General features: G+C 41.3%; 1 protein-coding gene across 3 annotated transcripts in view; it reads right to left on the bottom strand.

The window, feature by feature from the left end:
• Positions 1-26: 26 nt before the first annotated feature.
• nckap5l (NCK-associated protein 5-like) overlaps positions 27-13,455 on the bottom strand; it is a 165,796-nt gene continuing 152,367 nt past the window's right edge. For 2 of the 3 annotated variants that reach the window (XM_034172003.1, XM_034172002.1), the window contains exons 11-13: positions 2,231-2,557; positions 1,905-2,059; positions 27-1,079 (exon numbers count right to left, since the gene is read on the bottom strand). In XM_034172003.1, the coding sequence (XP_034027894.1) occupies positions 819-1,079; positions 1,905-2,059; positions 2,231-2,557 (743 nt within the window). In that variant the 3' untranslated portion in view covers positions 27-818. The remainder of the gene's footprint in view (positions 1,080-1,904; positions 2,060-2,230; positions 2,558-13,455) is intronic. The other variant, XM_034172004.1, reaches the window with a different exon arrangement.

Consider the following 13,455-nt stretch of genomic DNA (forward strand, 5'->3'; position numbering starts at 1 on the left):
TAGTACTACAAAAAGCAATGCACAAATAAATCAAAATGTTTTAATTAAAAAGTTGAAAAACAGCAGTCGGTGCGCAAGATTTCTATTAGCTAAGGAACAAACAGCAACAAAATCTAATACTAAGGTGAAGAAACAGCAACATTCATTGGAAGATTATAAATGACAAGAAAAGATGTACATTTAAAATAAATAATACAAATACATAACTGAATAGTGTAGCCATTTCTCTTATCTATTATTGCTGGTATATATTACCTTCAAATGTATTATGACTTAAACATTAACAACCTCACCGGTTGTGAAATGTTTATACATTTCAAACTGTGATGCATCAATTTAGCAATCAAACTCTTTTCCCCCTTCCCTCTCCTTGGTACATTACGTGGTGAAATGTGGAACGGAGTGGATGTGGTGGTACAGTATGTCAACACTTCCATAACAAAGATCCCTCTGAAACAACGAGGGCAAAAGCTGAACACGGATTTTTCTGACAGTCTTTGTGCTAACGATTAGCTTGGCCATGCTTTTCCTATACACATTAGAGAGCGCTCCACAGCCTGTGGAAAAAGTGTCCAACCAGCAGGTGGCGTTTTGGCTTTACGGTTAATGGAAATCCTGAGGAGAAGCCCATCAGGCCGTCTTTCCAGTTGCAACTGAGACACAATGAGACAGCACTGGAGCTGTGGCTCAGTTTCTGATGTGTTACTCAAAGGTCAGCAGCGAAACTGCAGCCAGAAACGACAAGATGTGTTCAGGAGGATGCTGGGTCTTATGGACGCTCACCAGCAGGTGCTTCCTCCCCACCGTCCTTGGATGGATCATCCTTGGCTACCACAGGACGACAGACTGTCGTACAGCGAGTCGCTGAGCGACTCGGGGGTCTCTAGGACCTGAGGGCGGCTTGGGGACAGAGCTTCCTCTGGCCGCTCTCTAAGCAGCTCTAGCCCTGCCTCCCGGCTCATCTCAGGGACACTGGGAGTACGAGTTTTTCCCCTGCGGCTGATGCCTATCTGTGCAGGGACAGGTAGACTGGCTGGGTCAACCCCCCGGCTGGAAGAGGATCCATCCGTCTTCATGCTCTGAAAGGATGCAGAGATGAAAAATATTTAAGCCACATTTTGTTTTTGCAGTTGTGTTCAAAATAATACTGTGTTTAAAAAGTGAGTAAAGCTCAAAATCCTTATAATAGCTTATATTTCCATATACACACATCCATTGTGAATACTAAACAATAGATTCCAAATCAAAATATGAAGAAAAATTTAAATTTACTAAAGGCATATTAGGCTGTTCAAAAAATACTGTGCATTTTTCTTTCCCCATATCATGATGCTTGCTCCATCATGCTTCACTGTCTTCACAGTGTACTGTGGCTTGAATTCAGGTTTTGGGAGTCATCTGACAAAGTGTTCTTCTGAACAAGGTCTGGAACGACCCATTTTAGACCAATTTTCAGAGAGAAATGCACGACAATCAGCATGTACATTTGCTGCCTTCATCCTTAAATAAGGGTCACAGAAAGAAAAATGCAGATGCTGTTTTGTTTTGTTTTTTTAACAGCCTAATAGTCCTTTTTCTTTACTTTCTGTAGGGTAATAAATTTGATACATTTGTAATAATTTTAGGTTGTTTTGATTTAGAACAGAATGTGCAGTGTTCCCAGTGCATATATGTGTGTGTGTGGGGGGGGGGGGGGGGGGGGTAGAGCTGTTGTAAGGATTTTGAATGTTTCCTCACCTTTTTTTTTTTTTTTTAAACACTGCTGTTATTTTGAATACAACTGCACATAAGGACAACAATCAAACATCCAACTCTGAGTCTTACTCAGGTGACTAATAAGCGTCTATTTCATTCATGTTCCATGCAGTTTTTATTCAAATGTACTTGCTCATTAAGCACATTACCCCTCTGAACGGCGTTCCAAACGACACCTCCTCCTCTTCCTCCTCCTCCTCCACAGCCAGGTACACCTCTGCAGGACCTGCTGGGGTTTTCAGGTTGGGGAAGGTCCACGTCTTGGTGCGAGTGGAGAACATGTTGCCTCCGTGGGCCTCTTTGTCTGCAGATGGAGTTATTCATGGGTTACACATGGGTAAACAAAACTGTCTAGCCACAGACAATTGGCCACACTGATTTAAAGCTGGTTACTGAAATGTTTGAAAGTTATCCACTACAAGAGCAAGCTCCAGTTTATCTGATATTCTGTAGCTGTAACACAGTTCTGAATGACCTGATTTTGTCAAGCTGTTGCGTGTTAATGGGGCAGTTTTATTGGCACCTTCATGGATAATGCCGGCTGAGCTTCTTCCCTCCAGCACCGAGCTGTACTGAATTGTGGGTATCAGCTGCTTGTGCGGCACAATGCTCTCATCCTGTGGCGGCAGCTCCCTGTCCAGGGTGCGAGCACGTCGCCCAGCTCTCCCTGGAGAGCCCGAGGAATGGTGCTCCGCCCCGACCCTTGCCTTGGACACTCCCCTTCCTGCTCCACTACTACTGCAGTCAGGCAGAGGGAACGTACCAATGCCACTGTCTAGGGTGTATGTGGAAGCACCAGAACCTGCACAGAAATTAACGGCACAGAGGTCAGTACCAGAAAGCCTGGCAAGGCTAAATTATAAACTCACTGGAGTGTATTTATATATTTACAATATGAAAAACATCAGGAAGCCAATGTACACCGTGCATGCTCTACACCCCACAATATAAATGTACAGGTAAATATACATACGTATGTCTGTAATGTTTTTATTTGATTTTTTTACTATGTTTGTTTTTATCATATGATTTCTCTTTGAAGTCATTCATACCAATCAAAATATTCTGCTTATCAATATATGCTTTACATCATCCATTTAGGCTTCTTGGTTGTTGAAATATACACACGTACAAAACGTTTTCAGAAGGAAATCCGTCCAGCTGTTTTTGAGTTAACGTGTACACAGACACACACCGGTGAAAATGATACCCTACTATTTCTTGCCCACCCTGCTCAGTGTGCTGCTCTCGGAGCAACATCTCTGCTATTTTGGCATTGTGGGGTAGCTCGCAGGACGACTTTCGCCTGACCCAGTGCTGACTTTGCCGACATGAGAAGATGCTACTGGATGAGTGTGAGTATTGACATACGATCATTTAGCCGTAAAAACACAAGATACAGTGGTCCCTCGTTTATCGCGGGAGTTATGTTCCAAAAATAACCTGCGATAGGCGAAATCTGCGAAGTAGCGTTATTTTTTAAAATTATTATAGATGTTTTAAGGCTGTAAAACCCCTCACTACACACTTTATACACTTTTCTCAAACAGGCATTAACATTTTCTCACTTTTCTCTCCTGTGTAAACACTCTCAAAGTTCAAACCTTAGTAGAAAAATAAGTCTAGTATTATAGAATGAAACGAAAGATCAAAACCTGTTTTCAGGCCCAAACATTTGTTTGAGAAATCAAAATAGAACGTTTTCCTATAAATAATTATGATGGCTTTTAGAACTAATGAACTGAATTTTAACGATCAACCTGCGAGGTTGGACACACAAGAAATTATTAATAGTGACTGACCAGTATTTCACAGTTACTCTGATCGCACGTCTTCGTCCTGGAGCCACTCCGCTGTCGCGTATTTTTCCACTGAGTGACACCTCGGGACAGGTGTCTTTTTCTGAGTGAGGAACACAGTTATGGGTAGTTGCTGGTGCTCTTTTTTCTTCTGGGCAAGAAGATTCTTATAAACAGACACACGCAGAACACAATGCGCGTACTCTTTCTTTGCTCACTGCCTCCGGTGTTACAGTTGCGGGACGGATGCAGGACCCGCAAAGAATCCAAGTCATTAAAAAGATACAAACCTCTCTCAGTGGCCACGAAGCTCTGCGGCTGCGATTACCGAGACCATGCAGCGCTGCGGAATTTTCCACAAGAATTCTATCCTTGCGGGCTGCTGGAGCGCTCTGCATCAAAACAGCGAGCGTAGTCTCTGGACCTGTTGCCAGATTTTGGCCGCAACTCCGCACAGCAGAGAGGGGAGCGGTGTGAGTGGCCCGCTGCGGCGTTTACCGAGCCCGCAGACTCAGTAAGCGCATCGGAGGCAGTGAGAGCAACTGTGGTGATGCCGACCGGCCTGCCTGATGAGGACGCAGAACACAATGCGCTGTAAAAAAAAAAAATAAATAAATAAAAAAATCAGCGAAACTGTGAGGCTGCGAAAAGTGAACCGCGTTGTAGCGAGGGACCACTGTACACAAGTTCTTGTGCCAAATATCCTCCTGATGTTTTTTTGTTACCTATGAAAACACACTGTCATCGCAGGTCTGGGAACTACGTTTTGCACAAAAATTCATCAAACATGTCGGCCGTGTACTAACACAGAAAATACAGAAACTGCATATTGTTGTTCGGCCAAAATGAGAGCGCCCACTGTTGTCTTGCCATAAGCTAGTGGCGCGCGGGAGAGTATGTTTGTTGCTATTTTGCCAAAGCTTATGTCAAAAATATTTATTAACATTCAGTTGTCTGTTAATTCTCGTTTACTACGTAGTTTACCAATAAAGATTTCAGCTAACACTCCTTTAGGGAAGTATTTAACTGCGACAGACTGCCAACAGCATTCATGAGGGAGTTCCCGAAATTCGTGTGAGGGATTGCATTATCCTCGTGTGAGGCACAGGGCATTGCTCTCGTGTCGGTTGAATTTTGAACAGTTAAAAAAAATTGTGTGACACATTCTCTCTCAAAATACGGTGAACCCTTCTGAATTTAGTTTCTGTGAGCCAGATAGTGTTCAATATGTGAGACAACTTGTCAGGGGTTGATGGCACACTCTTCCTTTTATATGATCGGAGAGAAACAGCGCTTCAGCCAAACGAGTCCAGCAGACACCATCCAAGGGGCTCTGCAGCCGGTCTGGCTACAAGCTGTCATGCAGGCAGGGACAGCGGGCAGGACCAGTCTTGTCTGGCTGTGGAGGATGGGGGCGAGGTGCAATCCAGTGTCGCAGTGAGGGGACAATTTTGCAGCTGAAACTCAACTTTCAGACCTCAAAATGTTTCAGCTTCCAGATGCCAAATGTAAAAATGATCTGCACAAACACTTTCATACCGGCGTTGCAGACCGAATGGTCCACCCCTAAAAATTGGTCCACCCTGCCTCCACTGCCCCCTCCCAACCCCACACCCCACAAAGCCACAGTAGGCTTTTTTAAAAATTATTATTACAGGGTTCTCCCCAGAATTTTTTAGTATAGCTGTGCTGTTGACAATCAGCACCCGAAGCGGCACTCTGGGACCGAGCCAACCTTGTGTTCTGAAGTCCTCAGGCAATTTAGTACCGTTTCTGGTCTGACTCTGCTGAATTGTTGATAAGTGAAATTAATCTAAAATGTTTGTGTTTCATTGGCACACTGTATACATGTTACAAATGTATAATAAACTTACAGTTGGATAGCCGGCTTAAAATCACACCACAGATTTTCAATAACAGTCAGGTCTGGGGACTGAGATGGCCATTCCAGAATGTTGTACTTCTTCCTCTGCATGAATGCCTTAGTAGATTTTGAGCAGTGTTTAGGGTTGTTGGCTTGTTGAAAGATCCAGGCCCGGCGCAACTTCAACTTTGTCACTGATTCATGAACATTGTTCTCAAGAATCTGCTGATACTGACTGGAATCCATGTGACCCTCAACTTTAACAAGATTCCCAGTACCTGCACTGGCCCCACAACATGATGGAACCACCTCCAAATTTTACTGTCAGTAGCAAGCGTTTTTTCTTGGAATGCTGTGTTCTTTTTCAGCCATGCATACCGCCCCTTGTTATTGTCCAAATAACTCAATTTTAGTTTAATCAGTCCACAGCACCTTATTCCCAAATGAAGCTGGCTTGTCCAAATGTGCTTTAGCATACCTCAAGTGACTGTTTGTGGCATGTACACAGAAAAGGCTTCCTCTGCATTACAGCATCATACAGCATATCTTTGTGCAAAGTGCGCTGTATAGTTCAATGATGCACAGAGACACTATCTGCAGCAAGATCATGTTGTAGGTCTTTGGAGCAGGTCTCATTTAGTCCACCAGATGACTTTAACCAGGCCAACATGAAAACTGTTCTTCCACATTTCCATCAGCACATAGATTTTGCTACTAGAGGGGAAAACAAACTGGACTAGGTTTATACAAACATCAGGAAAACCTTCAGAGCAGCCCCACATCCACACCTTGGCTCCTCAGATCATCTCACTGTTATGTTAATTCCAGCATACCAGCCTTTGCTAATCAGAGAAAAGTCTGCAGCGAAGAAGGTGAGACTGTGGCCTGAGGGTGCTATGTCTGCACTGCAGGACTGTTTTGAGTTCACAGAGCTGGGTGTGTTCAGGGAGGCGGCAACAGACAGTCAGCACACAAATGTGGAGGAGCATGCAGCGTCTATATCCAGTGGTGCATGGAGGAGGTCACAGTAACAAAGACAATAGTAAATTGTGCCAACCAGAAAGCTTGGATGACAAAGGAGGTGCGCTCAAGACTGAGGGAGCATGATGCTGCTTTTAAGTCTGGTGATGCTGTGGCACTCAGATCAGCGAGGGCCAATCTGAACCGTGCCATCAAGGTAGCAAAGGGAGCCCACAGACAGAACATCCAGGCTTTCTTCTATGACCTCAGCAACACCAGACAACTGTGGCAAGGCATACAGACTGTCATGGGCTACCCCCCACACCGATAAACAGGCCCTCAGGCTCGAGACCACTGCTGTGCGGAGAGTCCTGAGGAAGGTCAATGCACGGAAGGCTACAGGCCCGGATAACATCCCAGGTCGGCTGATCAAGGAATGTGCAGACCAGCTGGCCAACATGCTCGCAGACATTTTCAACACTTCACTCAACCAGGCCGTCGTCCCCCCGTGCTTCAAGTCAGCCACAATCATTCCAGTGGCCAAGAAGCTGAAATATTATTAAAACATTATTATTAAAATAATTATATTATTAAAATTAAATTATTAAATATGAATATTAAATATTATATTATAATAAATATTAAAATATTATTAATAAAATAATCATTTAAAAAAAATGCTGTTTGTGCACAATGTTGTGGCCGTGGGGGGGCTCGGAGGGGGTCTTGCCTGGGGAGTAATTTAGTGTAGAACCACCACTGGTGCTGTGGACTGATGAAACTAAAATTGAGTTACTTGGACATAACAAGGGGCGGCATGCATGGCTGAAAAAGAACACAGCATTCCAAGAAAAACACTTTTTACCTACAGTAAAATTTGGAGGTGGTTCCAGGTGTCCAGTGCAGGTACTGGGAATCTTGCTAAAGTTGAGGGTCACACGGATTCCACTCAATATCAGCAGATTCTTGAGAACAATGTTCATGAATCAGTGACAAAGTTGAAGTTGCAATGGGGCTAGATCTTTCAACAAGACAACGACCCTAAACACTGCTCAAAATCTACTAAGGCATTCATGCAGAGGAACAAGTACAACATTCTGGAATGGCCATCTCAGTCCCCAGACCTGAATATTATTGAAAATCTGTGGTGTGATTTTAAGTGGACTGTCCATGGTCAGAAACCAACAAACCTGAGATGTTTTGTAAAGAAGAATGGTCCAAAATACCTTCAACCAGAATCCAGACTCTCATTGGAAGCTATAGGATGCATTTTTAAAGGCTGTGGCCAAGTGGTTAATGCGCTTGGTTTCAGTTCAGAAGGTTCGGGTTCAAATCCCGCCACTGCCACATTTCTCCATGTAATGTGGAGTTGCGTCAGGAAGGGCATCTGGCGTAAAACCTGTGCCAATTCAACATGCAGATCCACTTTGGATTTGCTGTGGCGACCCTGAGTGAAAACAAGGGAGCAGCCGAAGGGACTTTACTTTTTTATTTCTGCAAAAGGAGGATCTACTAAATATTGATGTATTTTTTTTCTGTTGGGGTGCCCAAATTTATGCACTGCCTAATTTTGTTTAAAAAAATTATTGCACACTGTCTGTAAATCCTATGAACTTCATTTCACTTCTCAAATATCACTGTGTTTGCCTGCTATATGATATATTTAACTGAAATTGCTGATCCAAACAACCAATGATTTATAAAGGAAAATCATGGAAACTGTGTGTGTGTATATATATATATGTATATATATACGTATGTATATATATATATATATATATATATATATATATACACACAACCCCTGGCAAAAATTATGGAATCACCAGCCTCGGAGGATGTTCATTCAGTTGTTTAATTTTGTAGAAAAAAAGCAGATCACAGACATGACACAAAACTAAAGTCATTTCAAATGGCAACTTTCTGGCTTTAAGAAACACTATAAGAAATCAAGAAAAAAAGATTGTGGCAGTCAGTAACGATTACTTTTTTAGACCAAGCAGAGGAAAAAAATATGGAATCACTCAATTCTGAGGAAAAAATTATGGAATCACCCTGTAAATTTTCATCCCCAAAACTAACACCTGCATCATATCAGATCTGCTCGTTAGTCTGCATCTAAAAAGGAGTGATCACATCTTGGAGAGCTGTTGCACCAAGTGGACTGACATGAATCATGGCTCCAACACAAGAGATGTCAATTGAAACAAAGGAGAGGATTATCAAACTCTTAAAATCATCATGCAGTGTTGCAAAAGATGTTGGTTATTCACAGTCAGCTGTGTAAACTCTGGACCAAATACAAACAACATGGGAAGGTTGTTAAAGGCAAACATACTGGTAGACCAAGGAAGACATCAAAGCGTCAAGACAGAAAACTTAAAGCAATATGTCTCAAAAATCGAAAAATGCACAACAAAACAAATGAGGAACGAATGGGAGGAAACTGGAGTCAACGTCTGTGACCGAACTGTAAGAAACCGCCTAAAGGAAATGGGATTTACATACAGAAAAGCTAAACAAAATCCATTATTAACACCTAAACAGAAAAAAACAAGGTTACAATGGGCTAAGGAAAAGCAGTCGTGGATTGTGGATGACTGGATGAAAGTCATATTCAGTGATGAATCTCGAATCTGCATTGGGCAAGGTGATGATGCTGGAACTTTTGTTTGGTGCCGTTCCAATGAGATTTATAAAGATGACTGCCTGAAGAGAACATGTAAATTTCCACAGTCATTGATGATATGGGGCTGCATGTCAGGTAAAGGCACTGGGGAGATGGCTGCCATTACATCATCAATAAATGCACACGTTTATGTTGATGTTTTGGACACTTTTCTTATCCCATCAATTGAAAGGATGTTTGGGGATGATGAAATCATTTTTCAAGATGATAATGCATTTTGCCATAGAGCAAAAACTGTGAAAACATTCCTTGCAAAAAGACACATAGGGTCAATGTCATGGCCTGCAAATAGTCCGGATCTTAATCCAATTGAAAATCTTTGATGGAAGTTGAAGAAAATGGTCCATGACAAGACTCCAACCTGCAAAGCTGATCTGGCAACAGCAATCGGAAAAAGTTGGAGCCAGATTGATGAAGAGTACTGTTTGTCACTCATTAAGTCCATGCCTCAGAGACTGCAAGCTGTTATAAAAGCCAGAGGTGATGCAACAAAATACTAGTGATGTGTTGGAGCGTTTTTTTGTTTTTCATGATTCCATAATTTTTTCCTCAGAATTGAGTGATTCCATATTTTTTTCCTCTGCTTGGTCTAAAAAAGTAACCGTTACTGACTGCCACAATTTTTTTTCCTGATTTCTTATAGTGTTTCTTAAAGCCAGAAAGTTGCCATTTGAAATGACTTTAGTTTTGTGTCATGTCTGTGATCTGCTTTTTTTCTACAAAATTAAACACCTGAATGAACATCCTCCGAGGCCGGTGATTCCATAATTTTTGCCAGGGGTTTTATATATATATATATATATATATATATATATATATATATATATATATATATATATATCAAAAAATATACAACATTTAAAACACTCGGTTTGACCCTTAAATGCTACAAACTTAATCACTTATGTTTCTTTTTTACTTGCAGAGACCCTGAAGTTTATGTTGATGCCAAGCAAGACTCAGGAAAATGCCAAGATTAACCATACTGCAGTGAACAAAAATGACTGAGTTTGCATTTTGTCAGTCTAGCATAAAGTCGCTACACCAATATTGACATTGGCATGAAAAACGTCAACCTTTCAGCTTTCTATCTAGCCATAAATGTATTTCCTAGACATATGATTTTTTGGGACATATATATATATATATATATCCAGGTTTTGAGTATATTTCTTATTGTTACATGGGAAACAAGGTACCAGTAGATTCAGTAGATTCTCACAAATCCAACAAGACCAAGCATTCATGATATCAATCAATCAATCAATTTTTTTATATAGCGCCAAATCACAACAAACAGTTGCCCCAAGGCGCTTTATATTGTAAGGCAAGGCCATACAATAATTATGTAAAACCCCAACGGTCAAAACGACCCCCTGTGAGCAAGCACTTGGCTACAGTGGGAAGGAAAAACTCCCTTTTAACAGGAAGAAACCTCCAGCAGAACCAGGCTCAGGGAGGGGCAGTCTTCTGCTGGGACTGGTTGGGGCTGAGGGAGAGAACCAGGAAAAAGACATGCTGTGGAGGGGAGCAGAGATCGATCACTAATGATTAAATGCAGAGTGGTGCATACAGAGCAAAAAGAGAAAGAAACAGTGCATCATGGGAACCCCCCAGCAGTCTACGTCTATAGCAGCATATCTAAGGGATGGTTCAGGGTCACCTGATCCAGCCCTAACTATAAGCTTTAGTAAAAAGGCAAGTTTTAAGCCTAATCTTAAAAGTAGAGAGGGTGTCTGTCTCCCTGATCTGAATTGGGAGCTGGTTCCACAGGAGAGGAGCCTGAAAGCTGAAGGCTCTGCCTCCCATTCTACTCTTACAAACCCTAGGAACTACAAGTAAGCCTGCAGTCTGAGAGCGAAGCGCTCTATTGGGGTGATATGGTACTACGAGGTCCCTAAGATAAGATGGGACCTGATTATTCAAAACCTTATAAGTAAGAAGAAGAATTTTAAATTCTATTCTAGAATTAACAGGAAGCCAATGAAGAGAGGCCAATATGGGTGAGATATGCTCTCTCCTTCTAGTCCCCGTCAGTACTCTAGCTGCAGCATTTTGAATTAACTGAAGGCTTTTTAGGGAACTTTTAGGACAACCTGATAATAATGAATTACAATAGTCCAGCCTAGAGGAAATAAATGCATGAATTAGTTTTTCAGCATCACTCTGAGACAAGACCTTTCTGATTTTAGAGATATTGCGTAAATGCAAAAAAGCAGTCCTACATATTTGTTTAATATGCGCTTTGAATGACATATCCTGATCAAAAATGACTCCAAGATTTCTCACAGTATTACTAGAGGTCAGGGTAATGCCATCCAGAGTAAGGATCTGGTTAGACACCATGTTTCTAAGATTTGTGGGGCCAAGTACAATAACTTCAGTTTTATCTGAGTTTAAAAGCAGGAAATTAGAGGTCATCCATGTCTTTATGTCTGTAAGACAATCCTGCAGTTTAGCTAATTGGTGTGTGTCCTCTGGCTTCATGGATAGATAAAGCTGGGTATCATCTGCGTAACAATGAAAATTTAAGCAATACCGTCTAATAATACTGCCTAAGGGAAGCATGTATAAAGTGAATAAAATTGGTCCTAGCACAGACCCTTGTGGAACTCCATAATTAACTTTAGTCTGTGAAGAAGATTCCCCATTTACATGAACAAATTGTAATCTATTAGACAAATATGATTCAAACCACCGCAGCGCAGTGCCTTTAATACCTATGGCATGCTCTAATCTCTGTAATAAAATTTTATGGTCAACAGTATCAAAAGCAGCACTGAGGTCTAACAGAACAAGCACAGAGATGAGTCCACTGTCCGAGGCCATAAGAAGATCATTTGTAACCTTCACTAATGCTGTTTCTGTACTATGATGAATTCTAAAACCTGACTGAAACTCTTCAAATAGACCATTCCTCTGCAGATGATCAGTTAGCTGTTTTACAACTACCCTTTCAAGAATTTTTGAGAGAAAAGGAAGGTTGGAGATTGGCCTATAATTAGCTAAGATAGCTGGGTCAAGTGATGGCTTTTTAAGTAATGGTTTAATTACTGCCACCTTAAAAGCCTGTGGTACATAGCCAACTAACAAAGATAGATTGATCATATTTAAGATCGAAGCATTAAATAATGGTAGGGCTTCCTTGAGCAGCCTGGTAGGAATGGGGTCTAATAAACATGTTGATGGTTTGGATGAAGTAACTAATGAAAATAACTCAGACAGAACAATCGGAGAGAAAGAGTCTAACCAAATACCGGCATCACTGAAAGCAGCCAAAGATAACGATATGTCTTTGGGATGGTTATGAGTAATTTTTTCTCTAATAGTTAAAATTTTGTTAGCAAAGAAAGTCATGAAGTCATTACTAGTTAAAGTTAATGGAATACTCAGCTCAATAGAGCTCTGACTCTTTGTCAGCCTGGCTACAGTGCTGAAAAGAAACCTGGGGTTGTTCTTATTTTCTTCAATTAGTGATGAGTAGAAAGATGTCCTAGCTTTACGGAGGGCTTTTTTATAGAGCAACAGACTCTTTTTCCAGGCTAAGTGAAGATCTTCTAAATTAGTGAGACGCCATTTCCTCTCCAACTTACGGGTTATCTGCTTTAAGCTACGAGTTTGTGAGTTATACCACGGAGTCAGGAACGTCTGATTTAAAGCTCTGTTTTTTAGAGGAGCTACAGCATCCAAAGTTGTCTTCAATGAGGATGTAAAACTATTGACGAGATACTCTATCTCACTTACAGAGTTTAGGTAGCTACTCTGCACTGTGTTGGTATATGGCATTAGAGAACATAAAGAAGGAATCATATCCTTAAACCTAGTTACAGCGCTTTCTGAAAGACTTCTAGTGTAATGAAACTTATTCCCCACTGCTGGGTAGTCCATCAGAGTAAATGTAAATGTTATTAAGAAATGATCAGACAGAAGGGAGTTTTCAGGGAATACTGTTAAGTCTTCAATTTCCATACCATAAGTCAGAACAAGATCTAAGATATGATTAAAGTGGTGGGTGGACTCATTTACTTTTTGAGCAAAGCCAATAGAGTCTAATAATAGATTAAATGCAGTGTTGAGGCTGTCATTCTCAGCATCTGTGTGGATGTTAAAATCGCCCACTATAATTATCTTATCTGAGCTAAGCACTAAGTCAGACAAAAGGTCTGAAAATTCACAGAGAAACTCACAGTAATGACCAGGTGGACGACAGATAATAACAAATAAAACTGGTTTTTGGGACTTCCAATTTGGATGGACAAGACTAAGAGTCAAGCTTTCAAATGAATTAAAGCTCTGTCTGGGTTTTTGATTAATTAATAAGCTGGAATGGAAGATTGCTGCTAATCCTCCGCCCCGGCCCGTGCTACGAGCATTCTGACAGTTAGTGT

Source organism: Thalassophryne amazonica, chromosome 6 (assembly GCF_902500255.1).
Source record: "Thalassophryne amazonica chromosome 6, fThaAma1.1, whole genome shotgun sequence".
In the NCBI taxonomy this organism is placed as follows: Eukaryota; Metazoa; Chordata; class Actinopteri; order Batrachoidiformes; family Batrachoididae; genus Thalassophryne; species Thalassophryne amazonica.